This window comes from Muscardinus avellanarius (genome assembly GCF_963383645.1).
Source record: "Muscardinus avellanarius genome assembly, chromosome: 5".
NCBI lineage: Eukaryota > Metazoa > Chordata > Mammalia > Rodentia > Gliridae > Muscardinus > Muscardinus avellanarius.
In genome coordinates this window covers 128,521,383-128,540,806 of record NC_137790.1, presented here as the reverse complement: position 1 = coordinate 128,540,806, position 19,424 = coordinate 128,521,383, and the positions used below count along the sequence as shown (strand labels likewise).

The following is a 19,424-nucleotide window of genomic DNA, read 5'->3' as shown; positions in this document are numbered from 1 at the left end:
ACTTATGAATGAACTTAATCAAGGAAATGAAAGACATGTATAATGAGAACTAAAAAACATTTCTGACAGAAATTAGAGAAGACATATATTAATGGGAACATTTCCCACGTTCATGGATTATAAGATTTGGTACCGTTAAGATGTCAGTATTACACAATGTAATCCCCATTGAAATTCCAATGACTTTTTTTTTTTTTTGAATACTAGAGATTGAACCAGGAGTGTTCTATCACTGAGCTAAACCCCCAGCCCTTTTCACTTTTCTAGACAGGGTCTCACTAATTTGCTGAAGCTGGCCTTGAATTTGTAATTCTACTGTCTCAGCTTTTCAAATTTCTGAGGCAATAACTTAAAATTTTTTTCTTTCCTTCCTTTTTTTTTTTTTTTGCAGAAACAACAACAACAAAAAATAATTTGGAACCTCAAGGGATCACAAAATAGCAACGACAAGAACAAAAGTATCAAGAAAGAAAAAAGCTAAAGGATTCAGACTTCCAGATTTCAAAACTTAGGACAAAGCACCATTAATAAAAATTGTATGATATTGAAATAAAAAAAGACGTTTGGACCAAAGGAAAAGAATAGAAAGTCCAGAAATAAACTCTCACAGATCTGGCTAAATAAATTTTGATAAGGTTACCAATACAAGTCATATGGAAAGGATAATCTTTTCAACAAATGATCCTGGGAAAAGTTGGTATCCACATGCAAAAAATAAAGATAGACTCATAATTTACAACATATACAAAAACTAACTATGAATGGATCAAAGAAGCCTACAACCATAAAATTCCTAGAGTAAAACAGAGGGCAAGAACTTTAAAACTTTTCTATCTTGCTTTGTTTTTGAGACATGGTCTTACGGTGTTGACCAGACGGGTCTCTAACTCTTGAGTTCAACGATCCTTTTGTATTGGCCTCTTGAGCCCTGAGATTGCAGGTATGCATCACTTCGCCTGGCCCACAATATTGAATTTGTCAATGATTTCTTGGCTATGACAAATAAACACAGGCCACAAAAGAAAAAACAGACAAAGCATACTTTATGAAAGTTTTAAATGTTGTTTGTCAAAATATAATACAGAGGAAAAATTACAACAAATGACATAGAAGACAATATCTATGTGATATATTTGATAATAGATTAATATCCAGGAAATAGAGAAATGCTAGAACTCAATGACCAAAAGGCAAAAGACGTGATTTAAAAGATGGGCAATAGCCGGGTGAGGTGCTGCACACTTGTAATCCCAGCATTTGGGAAGCTGAGACAGAAGGGATCAAAGTTCGTGGACAGCCTCAGCTACTTAGTGAGGCCCTTTGCAACTCAGTGAGGCCATGTTTCAAAATAAAGAATAGGAAAAAAAAAATAGGGCTAGGGGTGTAGCTCGGAGGTTGAATGTCCCTGGGTTCCATCCCTACTAACACACACACACACACACACACACACACACACACACACACACACCACGGGCAATAGACTTGAATAGACATTTCTTTAAAGAAGATATGCCAATGGCCAATGAGCTTATGGAAAGCTGTTGAGTGTCACTAACAATCCAGGAAATGCAAATCAAAATTACAATGATACAATCTCATGTGCCTTAAAATGGTTATGATGAAAGAGAAACTGAAAATTAGTGTTGGTAAAAATGTGAAAAACATTAAATTGTTGCGCACTGTTGGTGGGAATTGTAAAATGGCTCAGTTAGTACAGAGCATCGTTTGGGTTTATAAATTACAGATAGAAATTATATGATCCAGCAACTGTACTGCTAGATATACATTAGCAATCACTGACGGCAAGGTCTCAAAGAGATATTTGCACACTTACATTCATAACACTATCGCAACAGCTAAAACATGGAAATAACCCAACTATCCGTCGATAGATGAATGGACAAGCAAGATGTATTGTGTCTACATAAAGAAATAGTATTCAGCCTTTTAAAGGGAGGAAAGTCTATAATATCCTATAATATGGGTAAACTTTGGGGACATTATAAACCAGTTACTAAAAGAGAAATATTGTTAAGTTTCTACTTGAATGAGACTCCTGGAGTAGTTAAAAGTCATAGAGAAAAAAAGTAGAATGGTGGTTGCCAGAATCTGAGAGGGCAGGGAATGAAGTGTTATTGTTTAATGGGTCCAGATTTTCCATTTTATAAGATGCAAAGAGTAGGGAGATGGGTGGCAATGACAGTCACACCGCTGCAGGAGTGATGGAAATTCAAATGTACACTTAGCAATGGTTAAGGCAGTCCATTTTATGCCATGTGTATCTCAACCACAAGAAAAAAACTTTGAGAGAGAAAAAGAGAGGGAGAATGGCCGTCTTATCTTGCCCTGGAGAAGCCTCAAAACACTGCCTATGACATGTCTTGCTATTTACTGGAAACTCAATATTCTTTCTACCATATCAAGTGCTACTACCAGTGTTATTAACATTGAATAAGATGACCATTAAAATATGAGGAAAAAAATCAATATTTTTGTTTTTCAGATTTTTTTAAACTAAGGGTTCAACCCAAGAGGCATTCTACCTCTGAGCTACACCCCTAATCCTATTTTTAAGTTTGTTTTATTTATTTATTTATTTATTTATTTATTTATTTATTTATTTATTTATTTGGGTGGTACTGGGGTTCCTGGAAACCCTTCTACCTCCGGGCTACACTCCCAGACCTATTTTATATTTTTAGTTGGAAACAGGGTCTCAAGCCAGCGAGGCTATCTTCGAACCAGCACGATCTTCCTGTCCACCACACCCGGGTAAGTTTTTATTTTGAAACAGGATTTCACTAGGTTGATGAGAATCTCACTACTTGCTGAGATTGTCCTCAAACCTGCGATCCTCCTATCTCAGCTTCGAGGGATTACAAGTGGGCGCCACTACACCTGGCTTCAAGATTCATTTCAATGTGACAAGTTTGTAAGACAAAAATTCAGTCAAATTCATTACAAATAAAATCCCGCTTTGGCCAAAGATGACTGCAACCCTTGCCTTTAAGTTGCTAAACTGCTAATGGATACTGGTTGATGACCCAAGTTCAATGTGAAAGGAAGCATTCTCTAGACAGAGTCCCAGGTAGGTGGTGTCTTGCAAACTAGCCACACTCATCTTTTTACTGATGAGAACTAGCTGATTGATTGGTATTCTCTTGGATTAAACTAGTAATCTGTGCCTCATCAGCGTCGTGAGGTGAGTTCTTATTTTCCTTCTTGAGGGTGAGAATGCTTTAGAACAGGAACAGAGAGTAAACATTTTAAGTGTTTGTGAACGATACCGTTTCTGTTAACAACTGCTCAACTGTCTCCCTGAAGCACAAAACCAGCTTCAGACAATATGTAAGCAAAGGGTAGTGTAGCCAAGTTACAACTTTATTAACAAATAAAGAGCTGGGCATGGAGGAACATGCTTGTAATCCCAGTTCTTGGGAGGCTGAGACAGGAGGATCCCGGGTTCAAGGATAGCCTTGGCAAGTAGTGAGACTCTCATTGACCTAGGGAGATCTTTTGTCAATATTAAAAAAAGATAATAAAATAAAATAGGACTGGAGATATATCTTAGAGGTAGAATGCCCTGGGCTTAATCCCTAGTACCACAAAAATAAATAAATAAATAAATAAATAAATAAATAAATAAATAAATGTATGAACCAGATTTGGTTTACGGGCCACAGTTTGTTGACCCCCTAGAATATCATATCGACACCATGAAATTATGGGCCTTCTCTCACATGACCTTGACTGTAGACATTGTATTGCAGCTCCAATCCTATAACTAAGCAAATTTAGAAGGTGCTGATGCCTAGAGAAATCATCAAGCCAGGTGGTCATTGGCGCAGACTCTTCACATTCCAGCATGACTTTCTAAGACCTTATACTATTCTCAAAATATCTTTGTCAAGTAAAGCAATGTTGCAAATATAATATCCAAGTTTTGGAAAAAGATTGCTTTTTTCTAGAGCAAAACTACTGGTGTTTTGATGGGAAAGAAGAACCTATGCTTTCTCACTCCTAGTTTGCTTGGCAAAAATGCAGCCCAGTCCTGGCTGCCTATTTGTAACTGACAACATTTCCCATGTGCTTTTTCATACTCGAGGTCAACTCATCGCCAAAGCCCACTGTTCTAGGCTGAAGATCTTAGCCTAACATCGCACCTTCTTTATGAGTTTCACTCTTAGCCAAGCATGTCTGAAATGTCAGGAAGTCCTGTCAAAGGACTTCAGAAGAATGACTTTTAACATGAGATCTCCATTTGTCTGTGCTTGATTAAATAACCCGTTCTCAGCCTGGGAATCGCCCCCTTCTACTCTGTGGACCACACTAGAATAGAACTGTAGGTCAAATAAATAGTTTACAGCAAAAGCATATGCATGTATGTCGTTTTCAAAATGATTTACATATGATGTGAGACTATAATGTATCAATAAAGCACAAAAATATAAAAAAGTTAAAAAATAAATAAATAGTTTAATATCATTTTTCTTTTTTGGTGCTGGGGATTGAACCCAGGGAATTCTATCTCTGAGCTACACCCTCAGCCCTCTTTTTAAAAAATTTATTTATTTATTTATTTATTTATTTATTTATTTTTGTGGTACTGGGGTTCCTGGAAACCCTTCTGCCTCCGGGTTACACTCCCAGACCTATTTTTATGTTTTTATTTGGAAACAGGGTCTCTTAAGCCAGTGTGGCTGGCTTCGAACTTGCACAATCCTCCTGTCTCCGCCTCTCAAGCTCAGGGATTACAAGCATGCAACACCATGCTCGGCTTTTTTAAAAATTTTAAAATAGGATCTCATTAAGTTGCTGAGGCTGGCCTTAAACCTACAAACCTCTTGCCCCAGTCTCCCAAACACTGGGATTCCAGGCATGGGCCACGATGCTTGACTTCTAATATTACTTTTAAAAATGTGAATTTGGAAACACTTGGGGTTTGAGGTGGAATCTCACGGATCAATATTCAGGAATGCCTTTGTCCTTGGCCAAGTTACTTAACCCCTCTGAAGTCCTGAAATTTAATTCTGACATCTACAAAACATGTTAATATGGCGCTTCACAGGATTAATAAGTAGAGAGTAACAGCTGGACATGGTGGTACATGCTTGTAATCTCAGTCCCCAGGAGGCCAAGACAGAAGGATCACAGGTTTGAGGTCAGACTCAGCAACTTAGCAAGGCTCTCATAAACGTAGTGAGGCCCTCAGCAACTTACTGAGACACTGTTTAAAAATAAAAAAAGATAGGGTTGAGGTGTGGTGGTGTCCACTTGTAATCCCTGTACTGAGGAGGCTGAGACAGGAGGATCCGAGTTCAAGACCAGCCTCAGCTACTTAATGAGGCCCTCTACCACTTAGCAAGACCCTGTTTTAAAATAAAGAATAAAAAAATGGAACTGGGGCTGTAGCTTAAAGGTAATATGCCCCTGGGTTTCATTCCCAGTACCACAAAATAAGAAGTAAATATATAGTAACAAAGAGCAAAACCAATGAATATATATATTTTTGGTGGTATTGGGGTTCCTGGAAGCCCTTCTACTTTAGGGCTACACTCCCAGACTATATATATATATATATATATATATATATATATATATTTTTTTTTTTTTTTTTTTTTTTTTTTAATTTGGAAACAGGGTCTCTTAAGCCAGCACAGCTGGCTTCGAACCTGTGCGATCCTCCTGTTTCCGCCTCCCAAGCGCGGGGATTATAAGGGTGCGCCACCACGCCCGGCAAAACCAATGACTATTAATACCTCGCTTTTTCCATATGCCCGTGTCCTCCATATTATATTCATTTGCACTATTCTGAGGGCAGTTCTACTTTTGCAGTGTCATGTATTCTCCAGCAAACTATCCTCTGAGCATACACTAAGTGCACGAAGACACGTAGGGTCTCTGAACAGGGTCCCTAAACAGGGCAAGCTCAATGGTGGGATAATTGATCGAACCGAAAGAAAGCGCACTCTCCAGGGCGATTCAGCAGTCAATGCGTTTTCTTGATGCATCTCCTTTTGGAAATAAGTCCTCAGGAATGGTTTCAGCAATTAAAACATAAGCTACCAGAAAGCAGAGACCTTGTTAGTTCTGCCAACCAATGCCTGGAACTGCTCTGGGGCACCTGCTGCGAGCACAGTTAATATCTATCTTCTCAGCCAATACCAGAGCGTGCTGCGGCTCAGCTTGCTTTGGTGGCTGCTTGCGGGAGGAAGGACGAGGGATTCTAAGAAGGAGCTTTACCACTGGAGGAGACTGGCCTTGATTACACTATTTACCTTGAACTGCAATTCATAAAATGAGAATTCAAATTACCTAGTATGGAAATTGATCAGAAAGAGGTAAATGAAATACTCATTTTTGGCCCATTTTCCTGGCCAGATACTATATGTTGAGGCCATACCAAGCAGTCCCTTTTAATTTCTTTCCTGTGTGTGTGTGGGGGGGAGTTTGGTGATGGAACCCAGGGACTTTCTATCTCCCAGCTATACTCCCAGACCTATTTTTTTTCTTTTGTATTTTATTTGGAAACAGGGTCTCACTAAGTTGCTGAGAGCCTCACTAAGTAGTTGAGGCTGGCTTCAAACCTGCACCATCCTCCTGTCTCAGCCTCCCAAGTACTGGGATTCCAAGCGTGAGCCACCACGCCCGGCCCCTTTAATTTCATATCCCATTTGGGATATGAAATTAAAGTGCATCATGGAGGAGTTATCAGCACAACTCTGGGTACGGTGGGGCAAAGAGATCTCGTGCTTCCCCCAAAGACATCTCAGGCTCCTCCCCCAAAGACATCTCAGGCTCCTCCCGGTCTATCGCCTTCTGTACAAGCTAGCAAGCAGCTGTACAACCACACACCGCAGGGCACGTACCTGAAAACATCATCATGTGCTGGAAGTTCCAGGGGATCCTCTGTTTCCGGCCCAGATTGAGGAGGAAGGAGAGGGGATATATGTTGCAGGCCCTGGCTACAAATATTGCTAGCTGCAGACGAAGAGAGGAACATGTTGAGGAAAGAAACTGTTGGTGCAATAGACTTTGACTCCTCGAGCTTCAATATTAAGTCCTGAAGCTTCTCCATCATGACCCAGAAAGCAAGGACAAATGTGTTGATTCACATCCGTCCAGCCTCCTCCCAAAATTCATCTCTCAGTGTTGATTCCTCTCCATGTATAATAGGGAACTCTGCTTTTCTCTTGACTGTATGGTTGGCTTAAAGTTGCTGGCCCAGTACCATTCCAATCGCTGTAAATTTTCTCAGCACATTTGTGTTACCAGTGACCGAGTCCATCCTCAATTCGGCTGGAGAATGCGCCGCGGTGGTGGCTCCGAGTCTCTGGTTTTACTTTCTCAAGCTGCACTTTAGAAGGCAGAAATGTACTCTTGCTCCCCATTTCCACCTTTCTTTCCATCTGTTTATATAACTCTATCTAGCAAGCTTCGCTTACCTTTTTCGTTTAGCGAGCTCTATTTCGAGAGGCATTGCCTGTCTAAATACATAACACAGCTGCTGCTTTCAGGGGCATTTTATTAAAAATGAAGGTTTAGAAGTAAAACATCAAAATCTATGAAAATATGAGTGGTATCCATCTGTCCTGTTTTCCTGTCTTTGACTCTCTCCCTGATAGTCTGTCCAAGGTATGGGAGGGAGAAAAAGGAAGCTTTCTTCTACTAAGATTCAGTTATGGGATGTGTGTGTGTGTGTGTGTGTGTGTGTGTGTGTGTGTGTGTGTGTGTTACCAGGAGATCAGGAGTGTTCTACCTCTAAGCTACACCTCAAGCCCTTTTATTTATTTTATTTATGTATTTATTTTATTTATTTATTTGCTGTACCAGGGGCATTATGCCTCCGAGTTACACCCCTCTCCCCCAGCCTATTTTTTACTCTTTATTTTGAAACACGGTCTCACTGAGTTGCAAAGGGCCTCATTAAGTAGTCGCTGAGGCTGTCTGTGAACTGCGATCCATCCTCCTATCTCAGCCTCCCAAATGCTGGGATTATAAGAGTACTCCACCATGCTTGGCTAATTTTCTCTTTTGAAACAGGGTCTCACTAAGCTGCTGAGTCTAACTTGCTGAGACTAGCCTGGAACCTGTAATCCTCTTGTCTCGACCTCCAAAATACATGGATTATAGGCATGTGCCACCATGCCCTGTTGGGGGTGAAATCTGAGAGGTCAACTGAATGCTCAATGAAAGGGGATTACGAGGTAAATGAAGGCATTTGGTGAGATGAGCACTTAGCGAGAAAGGTCAGCTTTCCTGGCTGCTAAGATGATCTGCCAATGATCCAAGAGGATGTCTTCCCATTTTATAAGAGGGAAAATGGACAATAGCCATGACACTCCTTGGGGACATTCCTAAGGCTTTTGTGTCCCTTTATATAGACATCTGTTCCCACCAGAATGCCTACCTTCCTGGTTCTACAGCTAGGAAAGTCCTCTGCTTTCAAAGTGAGGTCTAGATTGTATCTGTCCTTCTAGGAAACAAAAGGTAATATCTAATTTTAATTCATTTATATGCATACAAATCTTATGGGGCTGGAAGTGTATCTATCATGCTAATTTCATTATATCCTTATCTTATTTTCCAAGTCCTCATTGGAAAAAAGATTTTACCATTTTGCAGTGAAAACATTTGCAAAGCTTAATAATCCTGGTTGACTTCTTTAATTTTCCAATTAAATATATTTCCTATAAGAAATGTCTTGACAAAATTTTATGGAAATGATTAATAACTTTTAGCCAGATGAAATGGCTCCATAATTTCCCCCTTTATTTGCCTCGATCTTTTCAAAACCTCTTATCCTGAACCCTGAGTATTTACTAAGGGCCCTGATTTCTTAGGATATTTTTCTCTCCTAACTGGAAATTACATCTCTGCCTGTGAGTTTGAGCCTTGCAGTGAATTAAAAAGTTGTTAGTTGGTTCTCTTCTCTGATCACCCCCATGGTTTGTACTTCAAAGGATACAAAGGCTCCGAGTATAAAAATGGCATTAAAAATATGATTCTGGAAGGTGAACAGCGCCAAGCCCATGTAGCAGAAGATGACATTCTCGGCCAGAAAGTTCATAAATTCGAACAACTGAAAAAAAAATAAAAAGAGAGAAAAAACATTACTTATCACTCAGGTTTGCATCCACTCTATTTCTGGCAACTCTGGTGATGGAGTGGTCCCCTTCACCCAGGAAGCCATCCCTTGGTTTTTGGGCTCAGCCTCTTAGGAGCACATGGGTCCCCTCAATTCTGTCAAGCCAGCTGACTTACCTGGTTTTTGAGCCAGAAACACAAACCCTAGTCATGTCAATACCTTATTCTTTTCAATCAAAACACTGCTAGAGATCCCTCCAGGAAGTATTTTACCTTCTAGGCAGGTAAAATATCCCCTGTTAGGTAAACTGTAACTAAATTATTTGTTTGAGATATACTGTAGTAAACCAGGCCCCTTCTGTACATCACCCAGTAGATGTACATGATTTCCCAGGCCCCGAAGAACTAAACCGAAAAAAAAAAAAATTTAAACGAAATTACCCTTCTTAGGCAGGCAAGAGAGACAAACTTGGAAAACTTAGACACTCGGACTAAGGATGAACATCGATTATATTTTAACATTAGAGTGAGCAGTATATTTCAAACCCCAGACAATGAGACTCATTACATTGACTGATGCAGGTATATCCATTACATGTCTACAATTTTTCACTGGTAAAAAGAAAGTGATTAATCCCAGGGATCGGTTTATGCAGTAAGAACACAATAGATGCATCAAATTCAGCCAGAAGAAAAGAGTAATAACGCGCTGGGCTGAGGGCTACTCCCCAGAGTTATTCTTAGACCATTAACTAAACAATTTAAGTTGAACATGAAAAATGTTCTCCACCTTCCATATTAAAAGTAAAAGGGAAAATGTGTCCAGGAGCTACCACAAAGGCAGACTTGGAAGAGATTTTATTTTATGTTCCCGACTTTTCATTTGGAAGTTTCTGAAACTTCATTCGTGGACCTACAATAAATCACTGTTAGGTAAACGTCTCCAGAGGCATTTCTCTTGACTTTTTAAGGACTCATTATTTTTTCATGTAATGTATTTACGGCCCCACAAATAATGCCCGATACCTGTTCACTGACAGCTGACAGAAAGAAAAGCTGAATCTTGTCAGAAACATTATTTAAAATCAGGAATGGAAAGAAAGGATTAGAAAAGACACAGCTCCTTGGGCACAAGATGGTCTTTCAGCGGTTGCCGCCCTCATCAGTTATGCTAAACACTCTTGTTCCACCCTAGACCAATGAATATGGACAAACACTACCACCTGAATTACTGGAGAAAACTAGAAAATGGGGGGGAGGGGCACACTGGGAATTATTTCCCCAAACCAGATTATACCTTTACATTTTTCCAAAGTGAGCTTTGGTCATTATCATAATCTATTTGGGCCGCCATAACTGGGGCTTAAATAAACCCCAGAAATGTATATCTCACAGTTCTGCAAGATCAAGGCCCCAGCTCATGCCACACTACTGAAAGCCCACTCCTTGGTTTTGCAAATGGCCACCAACTTCCCGTATCTTCATACAGAGGAGAGAAAGATCATCTTTTTGGTGTCTCTTCTGGTAAAGGCACGAATACTGTTCACCAGGGCTTCACCATCATGACCTCCCTCCCTACCAAAGTCTTTACTTCCAAATAGCGTTCCACTGGGGATACCTATTCCACATACAAATTTGGGGAGGACACGAGCATTCAGTCCTTAGTGACTACTGGGTCTTCATCATCATAAACACACATCCTGTTTAAATTCACAAGGCTTCTCCTTCTGCCATCATTTTACCCTAGAGAGGATGTTTTGCTACCTGGTATCTATGCACCCTGTTGTTTGTGTCCACATCCCAATTTTCCTCTGCAGGGTTCACCTCATTCTTCACAGCCTGTACAGCTCAGATATGAAACGTATAAACTAGGACTAAATTATCCAAATTGAGGTGTGTAGAAGAAATCAAATAGGTAGGAAGGAGACCAGAAGGAAGAATAAGGGAAATGTAACTTTAATATGAAAGCCAACAGCAACATTCCCCAGTACCCTTACTCCTCAGTCAGGCCTGTTAGTCCTAGGTTTCTGGGGAATTTAGATGTCTTTAATAATTATTGTGAGTACTGCTAACTATCCTCAAAGAGGTATCTATTGATTGGACAACAGAGACCACACAAAAGATTTGAGGAGGTAACCCGGACACCATACTAGAAACTCAGAAAATACCCTGAACTGTTCATTAACCTCAGAATAGTTAAGCAGGAGAAATATCTGTTGGTCTGAGGACAGAAAAAGAGTAATTTCCTTGGACACTGTTATTCATTTCACGTGTAAACGGTTTAAACGAAATAATTACCTCCTTTTGCACAGGTGCACTAAACTGTGGCCCCATCAAAAAGAAATAGTTTCCTCCCCCAAATGTATATACATGAGGGTGAAGGTTTCCAAAGTAATAAATCTCACATTTCCAGAAACTGACCATTCCAGACCCTTTCTTTAGAATAGTCACTTAAAACACAAGAATAGCCAGGAGGAAGTTCAAAGCCAGACTCGTGGGCTTAAGGGACCTTGCTTGCAAATAAAAATATAAAATAGGTCTGGGAGTGTAGTCCGGAGGTAGAAGGGTTTCCAGAAACCCAAGTACCGCCAAAGAACAGAAAAACAAAACAAAGAAACAAACAAAAAACACACACAAGAATGTGTTGATGTTATCAAATACTTTTTCTTCACTAGTTAAGATGATCATGTGGTATTTTCCTTTCATTCTTTTAATGTAGCTAATTATATTAATTGATTTAAATGCTAAAATAGCCTTATATTTCTGTAGTAAGGCCTGCTTGGTCATGATGTATGATCCTTTTTCATACACCATTGAATTTAATTTGATAATATTGCACTTAGGATTTTTGTGTTTATATCTATGTAGTCTTTATCAGATTTTATTTTTAAGGTTATTCAAATGTCACAAAACAGACTCCTGCTCTCGTCCTTACATGTTCAGAATTCTGGGTTTGGCGTTTACTTTTAAGAACGGTTTTAATATTTATTTAATATTTGCAATACAATTATAATTATTAATTAAAATGATTATGTAAATACAATTATATATATGTAGATGAGTTGGATTCTCTATTTTGTATCAGTTTTAGTAAGTCGTGTTTTCAAGACATCTGTCATTCATTTGCATTTTCCTATTTATTAGTGTACAAATGTTCATAATAGTCTCAATGCTTAGCCATCTGTAGTTATGTCTTTCCACCCTAATATTGATAATTCGTGTCTTTCCATTTTTTTTATTCCTAGTAAATGTTCTTAGAGAGTTACTCATTTTAAGAGAGGCTTCCAGAAGCAACTTGGGCTTTGTCGATTTTTCTGTGTTGTATCCTTCCTCCGTTTCATTCATTTCTCTCGTCTTTATGATTTCCTGCCTACAACGCTCCATAATTGTGTTTGTTTTTATAGCTCGGCCCTTCAAGTCCTGGCTGTCCAGGCTTCATGGTGAGTCTTCTGAACATCTGCTTTTCTGCCTATCACCCGGTGGCTTCTCCATTGCTTTCTGAAGGGGACTTGCCCTGCCCTCTGCGATCCTGCATAGAGAGCTCTTCCCTCATACGTATTTTTCCAGGTGAAAAATCACTTCTGTCAGGCTCCTCCACCCCTTGCCAATTTTATGGTATTTTATTTTGTACTATGACAAAAATGTCTATCAATTTAGGGAGAAATGGCAGTTTTATAATGTAACTGGGAGGAAAAGATAGATTTGTTTGGAAAATTCACAGTACAAGTTGGCTAATTTGGGAAAAATTATAACACAACCTGAAAAATCTAAAGCTGGATTCCTAACACATTCCTTTCACGCAAATAAATTCCAGAAGAATCAATTAAAATGGAAAAACCAAACCTGCTTATGAGTTGTTGAAGAATTCATCAGTAATTTTGTATATAATTAATTTTTTTTTTTTTTTTGCGGGTATGGGGATAAAACCTAGGGGCATTCAACCTCTGAGCTACCACCCCTGCCCTATTTTTATTCTTCATTTTGAAACAGGGTCTCACTAAGTTGCAGAGGGCCTCACTAAGTAGCTGAGGCTGTCTGCAAACCGCGATTTCCGGTCTCAGTCTCCCAAATGTTGGGATTACAAGTGTGCGCCACCACGCCCGACTTTGTATATAAATTTTAATCAGGAAACTTTATAAGCATCGTTTGTATTAGCAATAGCTTGGAAACAAACATTCATAATATGATAAATGGTTAAATAATGATACATTCATATAATGGTATCTAGTTTAGGGACTCCTAAAATAAAAGAGGATATCCAAGATGAATAAACAGTAAATTGAAGAAATAAAAAAATGTTTGCATAGCTGGTATGAATCCGTCTGAGTATATTTACATAGGCATATACACATAACTTTCATTTTACTTTGTGAAAATATACCTTAATTTTTATTTAACCACAAAACCATGTTACGTTCATAATTTAAGAAACTGGGTTAAATTAGAACAGAAATCTTCCAGTAGGATTAAAAACCTTCTAAATGTTTGCTTCATGTAGTCTTGCTTTAGTAATTAATGCTTTATCCTTTTATTTTCGGAAAGTTATCAGGCATTCTTACCTATTTCTAATGTTTTTAAAAATATTCCTTAAATGTTTTGAAGTATGAAAAGAGACAATACTATTAATAAGAACATATTAATAGTAATATTAATAAGAACAAAAGAGTATACATCCTTTTGTAGGAGATCTTTTCTGGTGACCTCTTTATATTTACGAATGCAGTGTCAGCATGCCTGATATTAGATTTAGTCCAACATATTTTTATATAGCTATGTTTTCATATAGATTAACTCAACACTACTTTATAAGACTCTTTTCCATGGAAACAAATTTGAATCCACAGCACACGTTTTAGTGGCAGCACATTAACCCTTTGTACCTTCCTACTTACCAAATTTGATTTCACTCTATCCATTATTAGACACCTGTTTCCAGATATTTCTGCTTAGAAACAACACTACATTGAACATCTTTGCAAAAGAATCTTTCCCCAGCTGCGTGACTAGGTAAAATTCCTGACATGGGCTTCTCTTTCAAAGGCTATACATTAATTTTCCTTTTGAAGCATCCTACCAGTGCACCCTTCAGAAAGAATGAGCCGATTTGAATCTCTACCCCTGCTGCCAGGAGTAACCCTTCTCCCCTCACTCTTGCCGACATTAATTTTTATCAATTTTTTAAAATCTTTGGCAATCTGATAGATCCACTTATTTAAAATTGTAGATAGTTGTTAGCATTTTAAAAAAGGCTCCTTTCGTAGCAATGCACCCATACTGATTAGTACCACCTTGTGTACTTATATCATGTAATGACATCTCTTTGAATACACAGGCTTTATAATAATTTCCTTCTTGGGGCACTTAATGAAAATCTGTAGGCAAATTCAATTTTGTTGCATATGCAAAAAGCTAAAGACATTTCAAAAGAAGAATCTATAGGCAGGCCCCTTGCCAACAGACACCAACAATTTAAATATTAGACCTTCATTGACGGAGTCTGACCCCAGCTTGTCAATCAGGGAGGAAATGGATTTATTGGTCAATTTTGGAGAGAAGAAAAGAAAAGCCCTGCACCCCAAAGTCAATAGCGTTAAAACAACAACAATAACACCAAATCTGAAACTAATCAACTCATAATTTAATATTTTAAAGAAACTCAAGTCCATTTCCTCCCCATTCAGGACCATTAAAAATTATTTGACACCTTTTTTTTATGTATCAGTACAATAAACAACATTTGTTTTGTTCCCATTAATTCCATTTGTGAGATTTTTGGAGAAGATCCAGCTTAAAAGTACTCTGATTAGCAAAGCTTTTTCTCAGGAGAGAAAAAAAAAAAAAAAAAACCCAACAAAACAAAACCAACAGACCAAACAAAAAAACCCCAGTAAGTTGGTAGTGCAAACCAAGAATAGGAAAATGTAAAAAACTGAGTAAGAGGATAATCTACACTTAAAAACTCAGGAAAACCCAGGGTAACCATTCATATGGTAATTAAGCAATTTAATAGGTCAGTTAACCATGTGGTCTGAAGATTTTTTTTTTTTTTTTTTTTTTTTTGGTGGCACTGGGGTTCCTGGAAGCCCTGCTACCTCCGGGCTACACTCCCAGACCTTTTTTTTTTTTTTTTTTTAATTTGGAAACAGGGTCTCTTAAGCCAGCGAGACTGGCTCCGAACCAGCGCGATCCTCCTGTCTCTGCCTCCCAAGCGGGGGATTACAAGCATGTGCCACCAGCCCGGCTGTGGTCTGAAGATTTAGGTAATGCACTTTTTAATCTTAAATTATTTAATGTATTGACAGTTCACAAAGTCATATCTTTTTGGTAAATGTTTATCACTACTAACTCTGATTGCCTCTCTAATTTGGATAAGAGAATACAATTCTGTCATGTTATTATAGTTTATGAAGAGAAATTGTGCATCAGTTCAGTGTACCCTGGCTAACCAATGCTAATTAAATTCATATGAGTTTTTCAACAAAGCTCATGTTATACCTGGTACGATTTGATACAATCTGCTGACTCTTATCTACATATCTGAGTTATCTACATAACTGAGATTTATGTTAGCCGAGATATTAAAGAACCTATCAGATTGCAATAAAATGAAATAGAGAGTTAAACATGTTCTTTTAGTTTTCTCTAGAATTTTATCCCAGAATTTTGTTTGTTTAAAATATTTGTCATTATTCCCAAGAGCTTTGTATAGAGACTATCACAGATTTCATTTTTATATACTACTGAGTGTATCTACATTATTTTGAACAAGCTGGGGGTATATGTGAACAAATTTTATTCTTGTATTAGGGAAATTTGTAAACATTACAGAAAATTCTATTGAAAATGTAAACTTTTTGTTTCTGGGATTTCAACATTTATGTAGTCTTAAGTACTTAAAAAATTTTTTTGGGAGGGGAATTCAGTCCTTCCTATGGACTTCACAGGTGAAATGAAGGCGAGCTTATTTATTTACTTATTTATTTATTTCTTTGGCCAATCAAGATCACAGTTGCAGCCAGTCATGGTGGGGCATGGCTGTACTTGGGAGGCTAAGATAAAGGGATCACACGTTCAAGGACAGTCCCAGGAACATAGTGCGACCCCTAGCAACCTAGTGAGATTGTTTCAAAGCAAAAAACTAAAAAAGGGTCAGCCATTTAAAAAAAAAAAAATACACAATTGCAGCATTTTCAGGGAAATGGATGGATCTTGAGGACATTATGCTAAGTGAGATTAGTCAGTCGCAAAAGGTAAGGAATAGGATGCTTTCCCTGATATGTGAAAGCTGGGGTGAATGGGGCCATAGGAGGAACTCCAGGTGAAAAGAGGGATCCTATAGAGGAGCAAATAAGGCAGCCTAACTGTGGGGATGGGAGGTGGGGAGAGGGAAACGCTTTAAAGCCCATGATGTACTTATTCATATCATAGTCAACCAGTAAGCCAAGCATGGGAGGGAGGGAGGGGGAGGGACTGGAGTGGGGACTGGGCGGGGGCTGGCTGGGTGATGTGTGCATTTATGTCTACACAAGTTTTTTGCTTCATTATGATGTATAAATACAATGCACCAATAAAAAATTTAAAAAGAAAGGTTGAGGGTACAGCTCAGCGGTAGAATGCCTCTGGGTTCAATTCTCACTACCACAAAAGAAAAAAAAAAAGTCATGGTTTCCCGAATGAGGCCTCCCTTCTGAAGCTGAAGACCATAGTTACAAATATGTAATTTGCAAGCCCTGGAGACCCTGCTAAATCTGAGCCATTGTAATAATATAAAAATTACTACTTTTAAATTAGTAATAATGCTAGAGAGACTCCTATTTTTTTAGGACCTAAATTATACAAAGGATGTGTCAAAAGCTTTTACTTTAAAACACGTTTTAAGCAATTTATATTATAAAGGCAACAAAACCCACGAAGTGGTAACACTATTTCCATTTGATAATTGGGAAAACTGTGTTCAAAGACATCAAGGCACTTGCTCAGGTGAAAAAGGGGGAGAGATGGAGTCCTCCTGAGCTTTGCCCGGGCACACACCCTTTGCCAGGCAGGCAGCTGCCCCCAAACAACATGATGTTTGGGCTCTGGAGCAACAAGAGATTGCTGTGAGCATCAGTGAGCATTTCAATGCTTCAGAGTCTGAGAAGCACATCTGCACACATGCCTTTTGTTTAATTATCAGAACAACTCTGAGGTTGGAAGGCAAGACGTCTGTGCCTCCGATTACCTATCTTTCAAATGAAGAAAATTTCACTTGAAATTAATTTCCAAATGAAAAAATAAATTTACCCAAAAGGTAAATGTCCTTGTCTCAAGTCGTGGCAGCTAATCGAGAAGGAAGGTTTAATGTGGGGAATACTTATTTTCCCTCCAATGTCTTTTTCAACTTACCCATCTAAGCCAATCCCATACCCTCCCGCCCACCAAACTAAAGGGTAAAAGCAGAACTCTTGGCATTATAAGACAAACTCTTGTAATTATAAGACAAACCTTCCAAATTACTCTCTTTCTCTCCTTCAGAGAAATTCTGGACTGTTCACTCTGCTCTAGAGGAACATGATAATGACCGTATATAACTTTATACACATACAGGGAGATTATACGTATAGATTACACAGATGCTTAAAATAACTTCATCCAGCTGTCTGACTCTGCTCATCTGCCGGAGGTCCCTCAATCCAAGCTCATCAGGTTCTCCAAGTTGCTGCGACTCTTTCTGTAGTAGTAAAAGTATATTGTATAAGTGCTGTGTGTGTGTGTGTGTGTGTGTGTGTGTGTGTGTGTAAGTCATTACTTTCTTTTTGCTTGAGAAATTTTGGATTCTTTACGTCTGCTACTGAGCCCTCTCATGTCCCTGGTCCTCCATTGTCTTTTCTAAACCCAATTTTCCCTCTTAAAACTATGAGAATTTCAAAAGCCCAGACTATAAAAACACCACAAAACACATTTTAGGATGATGAATAGGCGTCATTAAGTAAGTAAAGTTAATATAAGAAATAAATGTAGTTACAGCTGCAAGAAATTGAGCTTCATTAAACTGAATACATACTGAACAAGTACTGTAGCCAGATTTTCTAAAATCCTCAAGCTTATAACTTAAGACGAAGGCTATTTTCTCTGAATTTGCTAAATTACTTTCACCAGTAAACACTGATAATAGCATTCTTATTTCTAAAGGTTTTCTACTTTTCAGTCTCCTCTTTTTTCCCCTTTTTCCCTTGCTTTTAAAGTACAGGCTTTTGTAAGATTGCATTTATGTTAATGCACCATTAAGTTAAGAATAGCTTTCTTATGCAACTTGCAAAATGTTCGTTCCCATGATATTGATTGGATATATTGGTCTTAAAATAAGATTGGGCTTAGATCTATTTTGATGAGTTTAAACCTACACGTACACACGTTTTTAAACACACACACGCACACACGCACGCATGCACAGGAGACACGGTTTAGTAGCTCAGATTTCAAGGGTAGAATCAGCATGTGAACAGTCCAGACATCTATCCAATTCTCGATTTCTCCAACATTGGTCAAGGGTCTGCCTAGCCTGTAATTGAACATGACCACAGGCAGACACCTCACTACTGCCCAAGGAAGCAGATGACATTTGGGGACATTTTATGTTTCTAACGGTTAGAAACTCCTTCCTTATGTTGAGCTGAAATTTAGCTCTTTATCGCTTTCAACTGCTGCTTCTCCTGCTTCTGTTTCTTTGGAAAATAAGTCACATAGGGTAGCATTCTATTTCTCATTGGCTCTGGCAGCAGAGAGGGGATTTAGATCAGTCTTGTTGCAGTAACAGGCAATTCTGCAGTATAGGCAGCAAATGACACTTTGCACTCAATAGTCTTATTAATCTTGAAAGCAAACATTTCCTGAGGGTGATGGTTGGCATATGAGGCCTTGAGTCTAGAGTATCTACAAAGACCAGGGATGGGAGGCAGAGGGCTGTAGACATAAGAACTACATTCAAGATTCAAGTAATTATTATCCAGAAGGATCTTTTCAGTCAACCTAAGAATCCTGAGCCTTAGCGCCAGGCACAATGACATACACCTGTAATCCTAGCACTTGGGAGACTGAGACAGGAGGATTGCAAATTTGAGGGCAGCCTCAACAATGTAGCGAGACTCCGTTTCAAAATAAAAAATAAAAAAAAAAGAGGCCGGGCTTGGTGGCGCACGCTTGTAATCCCCGCGCTTAGGAGGCGGAGACAGGAGGATCGTGCAGGTTTGAAGCCAGCCGTGCTGACTTAAGAGACCTTGTTTCCAAATAAAAAGTATAAAATAGGTCTGGGAGTGTAGCCTGGAGGTAGAAGGGTTTCCGGGAACCCCAGTACAACC

General features: G+C 38.7%; 1 protein-coding gene across 1 annotated transcript in view; it reads right to left on the bottom strand.

The window, feature by feature from the left end:
* Positions 1-19,424, bottom strand: part of SLC9A9 (solute carrier family 9 member A9) — a gene marked incomplete at both ends in the record, with an annotated part of 603,254 nt that overhangs the window by 237,035 nt on the left and 346,795 nt on the right. The window contains 2 exons of the mRNA XM_080695867.1: positions 6,870-6,981; positions 8,969-9,082. Of these exons, the coding sequence (XP_080551993.1) occupies positions 6,870-6,981; positions 8,969-9,082 (226 nt within the window). The remainder of the gene's footprint in view (positions 1-6,869; positions 6,982-8,968; positions 9,083-19,424) is intronic.